This window comes from Chrysemys picta, chromosome 8, assembly GCF_011386835.1.
Source record: "Chrysemys picta bellii isolate R12L10 chromosome 8, ASM1138683v2, whole genome shotgun sequence".
NCBI lineage: Eukaryota > Metazoa > Chordata > Testudines > Emydidae > Chrysemys > Chrysemys picta.
In genome coordinates, this window is record NC_088798.1 from 66,797,714 (window position 1) to 66,816,338 (window position 18,625).

The window sequence follows — 18,625 nt, forward strand, 5'->3', positions numbered from 1 at the left end:
GTTGTTGTAAGGGATGTACTAACAAAAATACCTTTCATGTTCACACTAATCATGCATTATCATTATATCCAGTTAAGACTTATAGGGCTGATTCTGATCCTCCTGAGCTAGAAACAGAAATACAAGGCTTGATGCAATTGGAGGTGTAAGAATGTTAGTTGTGCTAAAGGAAGCACAAAAGCTGGGAGTGTGGAAGCAGGGAAAGAAAGAGAGGGTTTAAGTGCAGCCATTTAAGTGTCCGAGACAGAGCAACTGTTCTGTCAAGTCTTAGCCTAATATCGCGAGACCTGTAGAAGCAGGGCTCACGTCAGAAGCGAGTGGAAAACAGCAGAATAGTCAGTGTGACCTAGCCTTGAGATAACGATGTTTGAGAAGAGAGAGAGAAAATACTGGAATAGTTAGGAAATAGCCTAAATAAAATGCAGATGTTTTTAATTAATGCACATCACAAAGAGGTATAAATGCTTGTGTGATTTTGCTTGTACTTTGGAGAAACTGAGGCAGAGATGCTCTCTGTCAGCTGTGTTCTTCCCTTGCAATTGCATGTCCTGAATAAAGCTGTCTCTGATTTTGTTGCTTCCAACCTGAGAGTGGAGTTCGTTTCTTCCACACAGTCCACTACTGAGTTTCATCACACGACTTATGGGAGAGTTAGCTTGGTTCCTCCCACTTTTTACAGAGCAGCTGCTGCAGAAATATTTTGCAATTTAAACAACATTAGTCTTTATTTCTGGAACACTGAAGACTTTGGCTAGAAGGTGCATCAGATGATCACTGCAACTGTATGTTATTAGTTGGGAACTCTCTTCACTCTCTCCTAAATTTCTTCTCATCTTTGATACATTTGCAGCATTGTCTGTGACCAAGCTGCGTATTAGACCTTCGAATTTTTTTGCACAGTTTGTTATAGCTTTTACTGCTACTTCTTGTAAGTATTCTGCTGTGTGTGTATTTCCTGATGTATCAATTGTTTCTGTAATGAAGACATTCCCTTCTTCTGTTGTCACACAAGCACATACAACAGGATCATTGTGGACATTGCTCCACCCATCAAGACTCAGGTTAACAATTTCACCCTCTAGACTAGGGATCGGCAACCCGCGGCCCGCCAGGGGGCTTACCCTGGCGGGCCGGGCCGGTTTGTTTACCTGCCGTGTCCGCAGGTTCAGCTGATCGTGGCTCCCACTGGCCGTGGTTCACTGCTCCAGGCCAATGGGGGCTGTGAGAAGCCACGGCCGCTTCCCGCAGCCCTCATTGGCCTGGGATGGTGAACCGCGGCCACTGGGAGCCATGATCGGCCGAACCTGCGGACGAAGCAGGTAAACAAACCGGTCCGGCCCGCCAGGGTGCTTACCCTGATGAACCGCATGCCAAAGGTTGCCGATCCCTGCTCTAGACCTGTTGCACACTGCTCAATTTCTCTTTCATACACTCTATCCAACAATTTTCCGCCGATATCTGCTCTGTTGGGTGGACTGTATCCTGGTCTCAATGACTGAACCATGTAAATAAAGTGTGGGTTTTCAATCACATGGAAAGGAGAGTTTGTTGCATAAACAAACCGGGCAATTTTTTAATCAATTACCTCTTTATTGCTGGTTCTGATTACAAACTTAAGTGTGGTTAAAAGAACGAGGAGTACTTGTGGCACCTTAGAGACTAACAAATTTATTTGGGCATACGCTTCCGTGGGCTAAAACCCAATTCATCGGATACATGCAGTGGAAAATACAATAGGAAGATATATTTACAAAGGGAACATGAAAAAATGGGTGTTGCCATACCAACTCTAACAAGACTAATCAATTAAGGTGGGCTATTGTCAGCAGGAGAAAAAAAAAAGTTTGTAGTGATAATCAGGATGGCCCATTTCAAACAGTTGACAAGAAGGTGTGAGTAACAGTAGGGGAAAAATTAGCATGGGAAAATAGTTTTTACTTTGTGTAATGACCCATCCACTCCCACTCTTTATTCAAGCCTAATTTAATGGTGTTCAGTTTGCAAATTAATTCCAGTTCTGCAGTTTCTTGTTGGAGTCTGTTTTTGAAGTTTTTTTGTTGGAGAATTGCGACTTTTAGGTCTGTAATTGAGTGACGAGGGAGGTTTTAGTGGGTGGGTTTTAGCCCATGAAAGCTTATGCCCAAATACATTTGTTAGTCTCTAAGGTGCCACAAGCACTGCTCATTCTTTTTGCTGATACAGACTAACACGGCTACCACTCTGTTACCTATGGTTGTTTTCTTTTTGCTACTGGTGATATACTGTGGCTATGTGACATACATGATGTAACTGAAACTATAGAAAATGATGGTGATCTTGAAGGTAGATAGTCTTCAGAATCCTGTATGTTGCAGATGGATTCTCCTAGACAAAATAAGTCAATGCAGTTATTTAATTATTATTACCATACTGCTCATTTAGTATTACTCATTGCATTCACTGACACTCAGTACTACTTTACTGAAATTGTAAAAGGAAGATTTGCCTATTTCAGCTATTTATTTTTTATCACAACTGCATCTAAAATAATAGTACCATAGAGTAACAACTATATTTTTTGCTCAAACATGAGAATTCAAGAATAGTCCAGAAGGAAGACAGGCAGTCCTTAAGAAAGAAGTATGAAATAAAAAAGTTTACCATCCTGAAGATCCTGCATGTTCAGATATGTTCCTTTCATCATCTTCAACGCAGCTTCCTCCTGAGAAGGAACATTTCTCATGATGTTGTTTCATTCGGGCAACCAGGCCTTGCATTTCTTTTTGCACTGTTTGCATTATGCACACATGCTTGTCTTACCCACAGGTAGAGGAACTTCATTAAAATATTCCCCAACTGGGTCTCTTTTACGGCCTGCTGCCATTATAGGTTTTCCCTTCTAGAGAGAGAATAGGATGGTAGATCTCAAAACAATGAAGGCTACACTCAGAAAGACCTCAAGACTTCTCGAATATGCTGCTCATACAGTTTCACTTTTGTTTCTACTGCCTGTCCCTCCCTTCTCACATTTATCTCCAGACTTCTTCTTCTTGTCCAGATCTATTCCACCCCCAACAATCTTCTATTCATTGAACTTTTTGAAACTTTTTGCACTTTTAGAGAGAGGTAAGGGATTGACTCTGTGTACACAAATTTGCAGAGGGACAATAGGGTTGAGGTCTCTTATTTCTCACCTCTTTATATTATTTATTGATTTATTTAAAAACATGTTTGCTGTTAACAAGCATGTTATCTCTGGAGACACAAATCCACAGTTTGAGAACTGCAAAACTAAGCATCTCTGCTGGTATCTTCTGGACTGAGTACTGAGTCCCATTGGGTAGATAGAAAGATTAACCTAAATAATCTATACAGAAGCCCCGTGACCCCCATAAGATTGGGTCCCTAATCCATGAACTATTGGAGATATCTTTGAGCTATAATGTATCTTAATTAAAACTATGTTTAGATAGGTTTTTTTCTTCAAAAAGGATTTTATCAAAAAAAAAATCCGATTGTTTTGATGTTTTTAAAAAAATTGATTTTTATCCACCCTGGTGGTATCTGAAGGAAGTAGCTAGTTGTTTGTGTATGAATATGGGAGCAGAGAGTTCACCTTTGGATGAATTCTGCACCTTTACTGTGTAAAGCCAGTAGCAAAAGAACGAGGCAGCTATCCCAGGGGGGTGGGATAGCTCAGTGGTTTGAGCATGGGCCTGCTAAACCCAGGGTTGTGTTCAATCCTTGAGGAGGCCACTTAGGGATCTGGGGTAAAATCAGTACTTGGTCCCACTAGTGAAGGCAGGGGGCTGGACTCGATGACCTTTCGGGGTCCCTTTCAGTTCTATGAGATAGGTATAGGTATATCCTTGGATTCCTTAACTCACCAACAGATGGCAGCTCACAGTCACAAAAGAGCATCTCAGCCTGTTTTTTACAGCAATGTGGAGAGCAGAGGTCTTTGAATTTCCCATTGCTTATAGAGGATGGGGTTGTAGAATATGCCATTTTACCAGCACAATAGGTTTATTGATGGAAAAGCTGTGGAAACATGAAGAGGTGGTATCTGTGAATTAAAAAGGTAAGGAAAACTACAGGAAAATGTGGTGCTGCCACACAATGCAGAGGTTTCTGTGAAGTGCTGCAGACAACAGTGTATTGTAAAACAGATTACCTTGAGTCCCTTGGGATCTCCCTGAATCTGTTGTATTTTGCAACAATTTCCAGTGTGAAAAGTAAAGGTAATGCAGAGTTGGATATTGGGCAGCATTTGATTAGGGGGCCCACTGGGACAAGGTATAGATAACGGGCATGACAATCCCAGAGTCCTACACCTCAGGGCCAGGGCACCAATCTCTTAGCAGCCCAGCTTGAATAATTAGCATTAAGAAACACTTCCCATATCGTGTATTATTGCCTGACTGCAAATATATTTGCCCACGTTGAAATGTACAGACCGCCAGTCAGGGAAATAACCCACTTCCTTCCTTTCCTGACCAAACAAGGGACGCACCCCACCCATGTACTTATTCACTATACCAATACTGACTTGGACTCTAAATAAATTCTATGGGTGGCGAACCTGAGATCATTTATCCACTGACATCTTAAAAACTCCCGCACCCCAATCTGAATCTGTCCTGGTTATGTACTATGTATATATCTTATGAATCTTGTAACTGACACTTGTAATCCCTCATAACCCAAGCCTGACCCCATATGTACTATACCGTCCCTCTTAACTTGTGTAAACATTAACTTTAATAACATTTTTAAATCTGTTCTGTGATGAACAATTTATATAATTTAAGGCCTTGTTTTATTTCTCTTCTAGCCTACTCCAGTAACACCATTGTTCTTTGATTTTCTATAGAGCAAAGATGACTGCTTTGTCTGTTCCCAATGGTGTGATGAGGGTTTTTTTGGTGGGAAAGGGAGGTAACAGAGCAAAATTAATTTTTGAGCAGGGGGAGAATGGAGGGAAAAAATGTTTCCTTTTTAAAATAATTGTCACACACGTTCCTGCGAAACTTGAATGGTTGAACTTTAAAATGTTGGCATGTAAATCATTCTGATTGAGAAGAATTTCCATGGCAAAATATGAAAACAGTTCAGTTGGATATCAGCTAGGCCAATTAATAATTGGTTACTGTGCATGGGCACAGCAAAGTCATTAAGTGTGAGTGTTCATTAGTACTAAGTACATGCATGAGCAATAATCTAAATATGCATCTATTAAGTGGTCACCTTTCAACTCATCAGTAGTCACCAGTCATCTTTTAAGGACTAAAGACGGCTGAAGTTGTTTCATAAGTGACACTACTTTGTTGCCAGTTTAAGTGCTCATGCTGCTGTAATCATTTACGATGGTTTAAAGCATTAGGGCCTGTCCAGCTTTTGAGGTGGCTTTTGTTTTTATCATTGTAAAGATTTTTTTAACTACAAAGAAAATCATGGTCCTGATCCAAAGCATGTCTAGACTTCTGCCTGGGGTGACATGCTGTTATCTGCCTGTGGCTACTGACAGAGGTTTAATAATGTGTTGTGCAGGCACAAATATATTTAGATCCAGCCAAGTCAGTAGTTTATAAATGTTCCTTGGCATCCAGAGAGCCTTAAAAGGGGCATGGTTCCTTTCATATGGGAAGTGTCTCTGGTGCAGAAAGTAATCCTGAGAGGGCCTGCGTTGTATCTCTCTGTGTGAATAGAATAGCCCTTCCAGTAACAGGAGGTGAGCCGCTTACAGCAGGACACAGATGGGGATCTTTTGTTTAATGGACAAGTGCCGGTTGTCATTTTTCCAGGGTTGTGTGTGTTTATGTGAACCCACCAATAAATAGACTACGAAGCCTGTAACAACACCTTCCGTTTTGAGGCAGAAGATGCTCCAGAAGTGCAGTGTTAAATGAGGGTGAGACTAAGGGCCTCATTTGAGATTCTGTTGGACAGTTGCCCTCATCACAGGCATCCCAGTTATTTCTAGATAGTCTAGTATACAAGGATTGGACAAATGCTGTATTGGTCAATCAGAGAAGACTTAAAAACTCTGGTGAGGGGATTGACGTGCTTTGATGCAACTTCGGTGCTGTACACAAGCGGCATCATTCCATAGTTTGGGTGAATGAGTCTTTTTTTCCCTGAGCATCCATCAGAGTAAATAAAGACAAATGTTCATTATATCAAACATTTCATTTGATAGGAAAAGAGCTTTTCTGATATGTGATTGAAGGGAAGTTTCCCAGTGCTGTTTTGGTGCAGTTCAGCTTGGGGAAGGATAGTTTGAGTCCTGAGTGGCTGCTCTTGCTATGTTTTCTGTGTTGCTGACAGAATGCTCTGCCCGTTCAGCATACAGCACTGAATTTGCACGAATGTCTATTGCTAGATAGATAACTACATAGTGATATTAGAAGCAAAGGCTTTAGCTGGGGTCAGCATTTTAGTGATTTCTCTCTGTGGGAGAGCAGTAAATAACCCTAGATTGTAGAGATGGGCCTGAAATTGAGGTCACAGTCTAATATCCAAGGGCTCTCTTCCTTTTGGTGTTTACTTATGTCAGGCTACATATTCCATAGCAGGCCTAGACATTTTGTAAAGGAGGTGTGAAATAAATACTAGGAATAGAAAGCTTCTGTTGAAAAATGCAGTGGCTTCCTTATTTTAATATTATTAAAACAGATTGCTACAATAACATTTAGCTCCATGTGGTGTTTCTGTCACTGAACTTGCAAGGCAATTAAATCTAATACCATTCTTTCCTTAGGTAAACCTCCTGGGAGCATCATGAGTGGTGTTCTGAAATCTCTAATACAGGTCCTTTGTAAAGACTTGAACAGGGACGGACTTCACCTGAGTAGGGAAGGAAATAGACTTCTGGGAGGAAGGCTGGCTCATCTCATCAAAAGAGCTTTAAACTAGGAATTTGGGGGAGACGGTTGGGAGATGTCCAGTTAATCTCCACACCAGATTATAACATTGAGAGGGAGGACAATGAGATAAGAATGGATATAGCCAGGGGGAAGAGATTGGACATAAGGAGGAGGGGAGGATGGATACTAGAGTAATAGGTCATACTAGCAGTACAGTGTCCATAGCAAATGGGATAACAAATGTGAGAGAGGCCAAACGGCATAAATTTATACACCAATGCGAGATGTTTATACACCAATGCGAGAAGCCTAGGTAACAAAATGGAGGAATTGGAGCTCCTGGTCCGAGAAATGAAACTGGATATCGTAGGAATAACTGAAACGTGGTGGAACGGTAGTCATGACTGGAGTATAGGTATGGAAGGGTATATGCTGTTTAGGAAAGACCTAATCAAAGGTAAAGGAGGGGGAGTAGCATTATATGTCAATAATGAGGTAAACTGTAAAGAAATAATAAGTGATGGAATGGATAAGACGGAGTCTGGGCAATACTCACATTGGGTAAAAGGACTACTAGAGCCTCCCCTGGGATAGTGCTTGGGGTGTGCTATAGACCGCCGGGATCTAGCCTGGATATGGACAGAGAACTCTTTAACGTTTTTAGGGAAGTAAATACTAATAGGAACTGTGTAATCATGGGAGACTTTAACTTCCCGGATATAGATTGGGGAACAAATGCTAGTAACAATAATAGGGCTCAGATTTTCCTAGACATGATAGCTGATGAATTCCTTCATCAAGTAGTTACTGAACCGACGAGGGGGGATGCCATTTTAGATTTGGTTTTGGTGAGTAGGACCTCGTTGAGGAAATGGTTATAGGGGACAACCTTGGCTCGAGTGATCATGAGCTAATTCGGTTTAAACTAAATGGAAAGATTAACAATTAAATCGGAGACTAAGGTTTACGATTTCAAAAGGGCTAGCTTTAATAAATTAAGAGGACTAGTTAGGGAAGTGGATTGGACTAACATATTTAGGGATCTAAAGGCGGAAGGCGCCTGGGATTATTTCAAGTTGAAGTTGCAGGAGCTGTCGGAGGCCTGTATCCCGAGAAAGGGAAAACGGTTCGTAGGCAGGAGATTTAGACCGAGCTGGATGAGCAAGCGTCTCAGAGGGGTCATTAAGAAAAAACAGAAAGCGGACAGGGAGTGGAAGATGGGAGGAATCAGCAAAGAAACCTACCTTATTGAGGTCAGAGCATGTAGAGATGGAGTGAGAAAAGCCAAAAGCCGTGTAGAGTTGGACCTTGCAAGGGGAATTAAAACCAATAGCAAGAGGTTTTATAGCCATATAAATAGGAAGAAAACAAAGAAAGAAGAAGTGGGACCGCTTAAGACTGTAGATGGAGTGGAGATTAAGGATAATCTAGGCATGGCACAATATCTAAATGAATATTTTGCATCAGTATTTAATGAGGCTAATGAAAGGCTGAAGAATAGTAGAAGCGAGACTGATGGGAATAAAGGAGTGGGGATTGACATTACCGTATCCGAGGTAGAAGCCAAACTCAAACAGTTTAACAGGACTAAATCGGGCGGACCGGATGATCTTCATCCGAGAATATTAAAGGAACTGGCACGAGAAATTGCAAGCCAGTTAGCGATAATTTTTAATGAATCTGTAAACTCGGGGGTGGTACCGTTTGACTGGAGAATAGCTAATGTGGTTCCTATTTTCAAGGAGGGAAAAAAAAGTGACCCGGGTAACTACAGGCCTGTTAGTTTAACATCTGTAATATGCAAGGTCTTGGAAAAAATTTTGAAGGAGAAAGTAGTTAAGGACCTTGAGGACAATGCCAATTGGGACAAATTACAACACGGTTTTACGAAAGGTAGATGGTGCCAAACCAACCTGATCTCCTTTGAGAAAGTAACAGATTATTTAGATAAAGGAAATGCGGTGGATCTAATATACCTCGACTTCAGTAAAGCGTTTGATATGGTACCTCATGAGGAATTATTGGTTAAATTGGAAAAGATGGGGATTGATATGAAAATCCAGAGGTGGATAAAGAACTGGTTAAAGGGGAGACTGCAGCGGGTCGTACTAAAAGGTTAACTGTCAGGTTGGAGGGAGGTTACCAGTGGAGTTCCTCAAGGTTCGGTTTTGGGTCCGATTTTATTTAATCTATTCATTACTGACCTCGGAACCAAATGTAGGAGTGGGCTGGTAAAGTTTGCGGATGACACAAAGTTGGGAGGTATTGCCAATTCGGAGAAGGATCGGGATGTCTTGCAGGGAGATTTGGATGACCTTGTAAACTGGAGTAATAGTAATAGGATGAAATTTAATAGTGAGAAGTGTAAGGTTATGCATTTAGGGATAAATAACAAGAATTTTGGTTATAAGTTACGGACGCATCAGTTGAAAGTAACGGAAGAGGAGAAGGACCTCGGAGTCCTGGTTGATAGCAGGATGACTGAGTCGGCAATGTGACGTGGCCGTGAAAAAAAGCGAATGTGGTCTTGGGATGCATTAGGCGAGGTATTTCTAGTAGGGATAAGGAGGTGCTGGTTCCGTTATACAAGGCACTGGTGAGACCTCATTTGGAGTACTGTGTGCAGTTCTGGTCTCCCATGTTTAAAAAGGATGAAATCAAACTGGAACGGGTACAAAGAAGGGCCACTAGGATGATCCGAGGAATGGAAAATCTGTCGTATGAAAGGAGACTCGAGGAGCTCGGTTTGTTTACCTTAACCAAAAGAAGGCTGAGGGGGGATATGATTGCTCTCTTTAAATATATCAGAGGGATAAATACCAGGGAAGGAGAGGAATTATTTCAGCTCAGTACTAATGTGGACACGAGAACGAATGGATATAAACTGGCCGTGGGGAAGTTTAGACTTGAAATTAGACGAAGGTTTCTAACCATCAGAGGGGTGAAATTTTGGAACAGCCTTCCGAGGGAAACAGTGGGGGCGAAAGACCTCTCTGGCTTTAAGATTAAGCTTGATAGGTTTATGGAGGGGATGGTTTGATGGGATAAAGTGATTTTAGTCATTAGGTCAATAACGAGCCATCGCTGGTAATTAGCAACAATGGTCAATGATGGGATATTAAAAGTTACTACAGAGAACTTTTTCCAGAGGGTCTGGCTAGAGAATCTTGCCCGCATGCTCAGGGTTCAGCTGATGGCCATATTTGGGGTTGGGAAGGAATTTTCCTCCAGGGTAGATTGGCAGAGGCCCTGGAGGTTTTTCGCCTTCCTCCGCAGCATGGGGCAGGGGTCGCTTGCTGGAGGATTCTCAGTGATTTGAAGTCTTTAAATCATGATTTGGGGACTTCAGCAGCTGAGTCAAGGGAGAGAATTCTTCCAGGAGTGGGTGGGTCAGCTTTTGTGGCCCGCAACATGCGGGAGGTCAGACTAGATGATCATAATGGTCCCTTCTGACCTTAGAGTCTATGAGTCTATAAAAAACAGGGAATGCAGAATCTAGTATAATGTTTGTAACCCAGTGAGTTTGAGGATATAGCTCCTTGGTAGCATATACATTTGATGCTTTAATGTTGTAATATACAGCTATGGGTGTTCCCCAAGCTAATTGTTTGTGTTGCCAAGTTTATGAACTGCACTGCTGTTTTTATACAATTTCATAGTTCAGTAGCCTCTGCTAACATTGGCAAAACCATGTGAGCCATAGGCTGCTGTTCTGTTTAGATGTGTTTGCCAAAGTTATTTAGTAAAGAGGCAACAGCCTTGAACTTCTGGACAAGGGGGATCCAGGGAAGGTGACCTCATTTCCCTGTTGGCAAAATGGGGACGTTGTCTGTCTGTTTCCATAGTAAGCACTTATAATTGAACCACAGAACAAGGGAAAGACCCACAGTACTAGTAGGTCGCCGTGCAGTCAGACTAGCTTTTTTCCATGTTTATTAATAAATATACACCCATACAGTATTACGGGGGCATCTTAGCAGATGAGGTTAAGTTAGGCTTGCATTGTGGTTAATTCACCTCTTAAGATTTTGTTGAAATTTACGTTTAAGACAGGACTAAAATCTTTTTTTTTTTTTTTTTTTTACGATTTGCAGTTTTAGTTTAGGCCTGAAATTGAAAATACATTCACCCTTCATGGACCAGTTGAATTTTTTTACAAGATGTTACTTGTTAACATTGAAGTCTCTGATTCAGGAAAGCACATGTGCTTAAATTCCATTGGAGTCAGTGGGATATAAGCACCTGCTTAAGAGCTTTTTGGAAATGGGGTCTTAACTTCAGCAGGAGACACTTTAAAATGGCCCCCTTTAAAGAAATTTATCTTGGGGTGACATCATTTGCGGGGGTGGGGAGCTCTCTTCAGGTACAGAACCACAGTTTCTGAAGGCGCAAATATTCTCATGTGCACACATCTTCATTACTGCTTTGAATAATCTACATTTGAAGAATTTATGTTGTAATTAAGAAAAATTATTAATGATTATTGTATCTAATTATAATATTAGTCCAGGCCATGTCAAAAGCTCAAGTCTTTCTTAATCATTGTAATTGTGACATCAGAGATAATCAATCATCGTTCCTCCCTAGTTAATTTGCATGCTGCAGTTGTGTTGGTTGAAATGAGTCAGAAAGATCTCATGGACATGTGGCACAGTCCTCATCTGCATGAGGGGGGCACCAGAATTTGCCCACACAATAGAGTAATCACAGGCACACAGAGACCCCTGCAGCAAGGGGTAGGTGGCAGAATTATCACACCCACCTGGAGCACATGTGGCAGCAGAACTTTGGATCGAAGTGGGATGGGAGGGGAAATAATGGGGCTAAAGAAACTCCTGCAGCTCCTCCTCCCTCCCTCCCTCCCCCAAACACACACACACCAAGGAGGCTATGCAAAGCGGGAGCATGGAGAGACAGCCAACTGCTTCTGGAAAATGGCCTGTGGTGCTCTAATTTCTCACATTCCTGTCAGTTATAGTCAAGGTCACCTTGTTTTCTCCTCCTGTTGCACCTTTCCAGGCCCAGGCTGGAGTGGTGAGGAAATCAGGGTGGTGTCTCATCATTTTCCCCTCTTCTTTTTCAGCCTTTTTCAGGTTGTGGACTCTGTTCCTTTAAGAGGGGTTACCTGGAGAGGAAAGGGCTGGGCAAACACAGCCATCAGATTCTTTCTGCTTGTAGCTTTGTTTTTTAAATAAACCCTGATGGTCTGTTAGTGGTTCTGATCCTTGCTAATTTACAAAGCAAGGATGAGGGAAATATTGAGTGCAGCCAACCTCCCTTGCAGAAAGAAACTGTAGGAAGTGAATCATCATAGATTCAAAATTTGACCTACCTCTCCATGTGCAGGAAGCATTCAGAATCCCAGGGTCACCAGCTAATGCTCCCCCAGTAAAGCTGAGACTTCAACTTTTCTTTCAACGTATGTAGAGGTGGAACAGTGCGGAATGTACAGGATCCAGAACACAGAGGTTGATGGATTGAAATAATCTTCTGTTAGCTGCTGCCTTCTTTTCTTTTGGTAGAAGGCAAAACAGAGCTTGGAGAAAATGCTGAGCTTGCCTGCAAGGGCTGAGAAGGGCAAGACACAAGTCCCTTTGTGAGGTCACTGACTCAGCTCCTGTAGCTGACTGGGCTGACATCAGGGTGCAATACTTAGTCAGGTGGTTGCCACACTGACCATAAGACAGAAGATAATTGATTTCTTTCTGGTTTTCCTGTTGCTCAAGATACTCAACAACTACACTGCATACAAATTTTGGATGGAAAAAGCTTTATCTTCCAAAGAATTTTTCTCATAGAAATGCACTGTGCTATCCTGGAGAATTGGGTGTTTCCTGGCATGCAGTTAAATGTGGTTTCTTTGGTTTTCACGTGAAAGCTTCTGCCTTAGAGACAGGGAGGAAGGGACAATCAGCCCGTCAGGTAGGAACCATGCAACGTTTTTGCCCGATAGTATTTTTGGCCGAGCGAAGTTGAGGCTTTACACACAACTTGATGGCGTTTCTCTTTTTGTATCTATGTAATGTGATAACTTTTGAAAACTACATTTGATCAGTTTCAGGACATGTTCTAGGTATCAGTGGGCAGAACCCTGTTGATTTTGGTGAAAGTTGGAAAATGATAAAAATCTCATTTCCACTAAAATCACACCTTGGTCATTCAGGATACAAGCACGAGGCAGTGGCCTCACAGAAGTCTATGTCAGAGGAGTAGAGTCACTCTGGATAAAAGGATGAGACAGTGATTTATGGGTTAGGGTTTGTGGGCCCCTAATTCCACTTCAGCCAACCTCACCCTAGCTGGGCCTCTAAGACTGTAACCTAGTAGAATCACTATGGGTTCTGTGGGTAGCGTGTCTTTAGTGACCTTCAAAATTCTTTTTACTTTCCTCCAAAATACTATTATTTTAGGGCATACCCACCATAGGTGCACCTACCTCTCCAACATTTATGACTTGTTTTCAGGGGATTCTTTTCTTTTCTGATGCTGATTATTTTTTTTGGCCGGTGTTTGTCCTATTCATCCTGTCTGCTATCTACTGCTTAATGACTTGAAAATGTAGACAAAGATTAAAACCATTTTGTTGCTATCTTCTGCTTTTAGTGTGAAGATAATCTCTCTAACAGCTGGAAGGACAGGACCGAAATAGCACTCGAACCTTGTTTGAAAAGAGAAGTAGATGTGAGATATCTCCAGTGGTTAACTGGCAGGCTGCGGTTCCAGTGGCGGAGTTTGCACGTTGACCATCAGGAGCAATGTAAACTCTTGCATAAGGTAAAAATTCTTCTGACTCACAGTGGAATTGTTTCTTAATGCCCTACCAGTAAATCCCAGGTCTGTAATTAACACTGGTTCATTAGTTTTGTACAGTGTTTTATCTACTCCTGTAAATACAAATATATCCCTCTTCAATCCTCTATGCAAAATCCTGAAAAAACCGATGGATTATGTATCATGGCCACAAGGTTATAATCTTTGAGTGGCTCTCCCTTACAGCTTGGCATATTCACCATCCTCCCCACCAAGGTAGGTTCCCTCTGTATTTATCAGAACATGTCTGAGCTTGTTCTTCATGTCCTCCTAATTGGGAGCTGCTTGGCCAGGACAGAAGTGCAGGTTACTCATACAGACACGCAGAAATGTAATGCAAGATGTCCACCTCTCAATTTTTTATTCAAAGTGTTGGACACAACTTTAGCATCAAAAGTAGCAACAATTGGAAAATTAAATACAATCCCCCTCTTCTTAAAATAGTAGTGAAAATCTGATTTAAACCAGGAAAGCTAAAGCAATTCCAAATCACAGAGTGGCAGTAGCCTCTGCACAGTCAAGGTTGCAAGTTATTTTCCATTTTAAGCTTGATTTTTGCATGCTCACCTGAAATTTGCAAACAGCTTTGAGCATCATTGCCTGTATGGGTAGAAGGGAAGTCTTAGAGCTGCAACTCCCAGTTGGGAGCATTGATGGCCATGGACGGAAAAATAAATATCTAAAAATACTTTCACTAGTGAAAGACCTTTTTCATATGCTTGGATAACTGAAATAGAGCCACTGGGAACCTCCATACAGTCTCTGAGGCTATAAATGAGCTTGAGAAATTGCAGCCCAAAGGGAAGCTTTTATCAGAAAGTTCTGAAAGTGAGAACAAGAGGGTTTGAATGAAGATGCCTTCTCAGCTTTAATGACTATATATATGGCACTACAATCTTAAGACTTTAATGAATTTTTATTTTGTTTTTTAAATGAATTTATCACTAGTGGAAGGTGCCTGACTGAAAACCTGGAGACTGAAGTCCTTCATGTAGCATTGATTAGGTACTGCGTGTGCAGCAGTGAAGAACTTTTACTACACACTGCCCATTATAAATGTGGCTCAATCCTGACCTGGAACGAAAGAGGGCAGTTTGTGCTTCATGGCTGATTCAAGTCCTTGACCTCTGTACTGAGGTCCACAACAATAGCCATAATTCACCACCAGATGTCAGGGCAGAGCTCATCCTGACTCTGCTTACATAAGGATGGATTTGAGCTCTAGTATTCAGTGCTCCGTTAAAAGAACAGGAGTACTTGTGGCACCTTAGAGACTAACAAATTTATTAGAGCATAAGCTTTCGTGGACTACAGCCCACTAACCATTAACAATATTACATGTGCTCTGATACCTAGGCACTACAGTATGAGTTAAGTGCAGAGTAGCAATAACAGTGCGCTGTGTTCTGGATAATTGAAAGATAAAGTTCTAAATGCCTTGTAACAGTGCTCTATTACATATATATATATTAATGCTTAGTAGTTAAACATGGTCACAGAAAACACTATATATGCACAAAAGGGTCAAGTTGCAGCTGCTGTGTGCACCATGATTGTATATTTCCTGGCCCCCCTGGATGCGGAAATATGCCATACCATTGCATTAATATAGTTTTTATCATCTAAAATAAGCTGCCATCTATCAAAAGTTTGAGGTTTTTGAGGAATTCCATTTGAAAATTCAGCTGACCTAATATGATTTGTATATGAGATCTTACTGTTGTGGTATGGTATGAAACCACAGACACCACATGCAAAGGGGAGGTGTAATGTTTTTTGTTGTACTGGCAGATTTTCAGAATGATGGCTCTACTAAGTTATAATTATTGCTTTTACTCACTGTGTTTAATAACTTATGAGGATATGTATCTTGAATATTGAACAGAATTTATTATCGCTGATGATAATCTATAGTTTTAGCACACTGGTGGCAACTTTCTACAGATTTCAGTATGTTAATTCAAACTGGTTCTGACAGGCTAGTCTCTGTATTTGGAGTGTCATTCAACAGACTCTGGGTATGCACTTTAAGTTCATTCTGGTTTTAGAGATACTAGTAATTCTGTCAGTGTTCTGCATGTTAGGTATAGGAAATATTGCTGGAAACCATAATATGGCTAAAGCAGGAAAGGACTTTTTAAGTGTGTCCATTGTAAATTTATATGGAATTGTTTTTAAAACTGATTTTTTTTTGTTTTTGTGCCAGAATAAGTATGTGAAAAGAAATATCAGAATGTTCCTGAATTTCAGGAATACATGATGATTCTCTGTTTGGTATTGTGAGGTATCTCTGTATCTTGTAAAAGGCTCAGACAGAAATTGCTATTGAACTGGAAGAGGGGCAAGTTGTGATCACAGAGGTAAATTCTGTTAATTCAGTAAGGTGTCAGATCATGGATTTACAAAATTGGGTACCTGCTCAGAATATAACCATGTCTATTTATACACCAGTGTGAGAAAGTTAAGATATAAACTTGGTAAATTAGAATGCCAGGCACTCAACCCTATGCTGCTGCAGCTTCCTTCTGTTTTTATCCATGCTAGATAGATTAAAGCTAGCATGCATTTGTCTACCTGAGCTGCAGTCACACACTTTGGATTTCAGTATAGACAGACCTTTAGAGAGGAAATGTGGTATCTCATAATTAGGGCCCTACCAAATTCAGGGTTTATTTTGGTCAGTTTCACAACCAGGTGCTTTTAAAATTAGTCAGTTTCATGTTTTCAGATGTTTATATCTGAAATTTCATGGTGGTGTAACTGTAGAAGTCCCGACCCAAAAGGTAAGGGTGGGAAGGTCACAAGGCTATTGTAGGGGGATCATGGGATGCCACTCTTACTTCTGCCCTGCTGCTGGCAGTGGCACTGCCTTCAGAGCTGGGCAGCTAGAGAGGATGGCTGCTGGCTGGGTGCCCAGCTGTAAAGCCAGTGCAACTGCCAGCAGAAGCAGAGAAGTGAGGGTCACAGGGTATGAGGGGTGGGTTACCATAGGTCCCATTTTCCTGGCAGTCTCCTGCCCCATTGGGGGGATGACAGCTGGAGCTCCCTGCCTTCCCGTGTGGGGGGAGGCGACTGCTTGAGCCGTGGAGCTTCCTGCAGCTGGAGGAGATCCCAGAGGTGGGTGTGACCTGCCCCAAGGGCAGCCCCTGCAGGGAAAGAGGAAGTTATCTCCCTCCCCATCCCCAGAGGACTAGCAGCTGGAGCCCTGTGCAGGGTTATAGATTAGATTTCACGGTCCGTGACACGTTTTTCATGGCTGTGAATTTGTTAGGGCCCTACTCATAATACAAGGACAAAGGGAAGTGAGCAAAACTGAAAGGAGCAATGTTGCACATTATTAAGCACAGAAGGGTTATGATCATCTAGTCTGACATCCTGTATAATACAGGCTATGGAATTACATCTGACCATTCCTGCATCAATCCCAATAACTGGATGAGCTAGAGCATCTTTTATAAGGATACATCCAATCTAGATTTAAAGACTTCAGGTGATGTAGAATCCACCATATCCGTAGGTAAATATTCCAATGGTTAGTTACCCTCACTGTTTTTAAAAAAAGTGTCTTATTTTTAGTCTGAATTTTTCTGGGTTCAGCTTCTGGCCACTGGATCTTGTTCTGCCTTTGTCTGTTAGATTAAAGATCCCTCTGTTGTCAGATATTTTCTCTCCAAGTAGGTTCTTCTTGATAATGATTAAGTCCCCTCTTCCACTTCTTTTGGATAAACGAAATAGATTGAGCTTCTTTACTCTATTACTGTAAGGCAGATTTTTCTAGACCTTCAATCGTTCCTAAACCTGATGAAAGGAAATACTTTTTCACATATGCTGCACAATTAGCCTCTGGAAATTCTTACCACAAATTATTGAGGTCAAAAGCTTAGCAGGATTCACGAAAGGTTTGGACATCTATACAGACTAGACCACAAGACTATTTAGTTATAGTAGTAAATATTTAAAAGAAGTGTACTGAAGGGGTTCAGAGCATAAACCAGCTTCAGAGCATAAACCATCTTCAACCAAAGGAACTTTCCCTTGTGGATAAGTTATCACATAACTGCATTTGCAGAATTTCTTGTATCTTCTGCTGAAAGATGTGGTGCTAGCTACTGTCAGAGGATGCTGGGCTGGGTGGACCTGGCCTCATTTGGTCTGGCAGTTCCTGTGGCAGCACATGTTCCCCACATGCTTTCAGCAGAGAGCTTGGAACCTTCTGAAACGCAGCGCTCATTAGAGCAAGGTTATATGAAGAGCTTCTTTCTTGCCACTCCAACCTATTTTTTTCACTAGCATCTTAAAAATAACTCTGAGTCCTCCAAGATGAATTTATTTTTCTTGCTATTGTTTCCCTCTTTCAGCCTGATGTTGGGCTTTAGTAGTAATGGCAGGCATTACATATAAAATACACTACCATAAGCCTCCTTTATAGTGTGTTAAAAAAAGGAGGCGTATGGTAGTGTATTTTATATGTAATGCCTGCCATCTTATGGGATTCAACTTGTTCTGTGGCCCTGTGTGTTGTGGGTCTGTTACCTCCCCAAGAAGGTGTTAGCCCAGAAGGCAGAGTTTAAATACCAGGTCTTCTATGGCAGAAAAATGTCTATTTTGGGCAAATGTGTGCCCTGTTCCTGATGCCTGTTGGAGGGGCTCTTCTAAGTCCTGTTTAATCTGTGTACCCTTCTGCCCAAGAGCCCAGGAAAACTGTCTTTAGGCTTTCACGATGAAGGAATTGCTCTGACCCTTTACAATGGTACCAATGTTAGGTCCATTCCAATCAAGTACTCCGACTTGGTTGAAGACCCTGATGTCCTTCACGTTGCTATGTCCTAAGATCTCTTTGACGTGACTTTTGACTGATGAGAGGTCAGATCTGAATCCTAGTTCCAGAAAGCCTAAGGATTTTCTGCCATAATACATCAGGATGGAGGAGAGTCCAGAACTGAATAAAGGGAAGAAAGCAGCAGCGACAT

General features: G+C 41.5%; 1 protein-coding gene and 1 long non-coding RNA gene across 9 annotated transcripts in view; one reads left to right on the plus strand and one right to left on the minus strand.

The window, feature by feature from the left end:
- Positions 1-18,625, plus strand: part of TEDC1 (tubulin epsilon and delta complex 1) — a 205,109-nt gene that overhangs the window by 41,208 nt on the left and 145,276 nt on the right. For all 8 annotated transcript variants that reach the window (XR_010590042.1, XR_006174597.2, XM_065555734.1 and 5 more), the window contains one exon: positions 13,449-13,619. Coding sequence is in view for 6 of the 8 variants with exons in the window: in XM_065555734.1 (XP_065411806.1) it covers positions 13,449-13,619 (171 nt within the window). In the remaining 2 variants the exon portion in view is untranslated. The remainder of the gene's footprint in view (positions 1-13,448; positions 13,620-18,625) is intronic.
- LOC135973248 (uncharacterized) lies at positions 1,342-18,025 on the minus strand. Its single transcript, XR_010590048.1, has 4 exons — positions 17,120-18,025; positions 3,867-4,045; positions 2,641-2,701; positions 1,342-2,364 (listed from the first exon to the last, which is right to left on the minus strand). It is a non-coding gene; the product is annotated as an uncharacterized LOC135973248 (long non-coding RNA).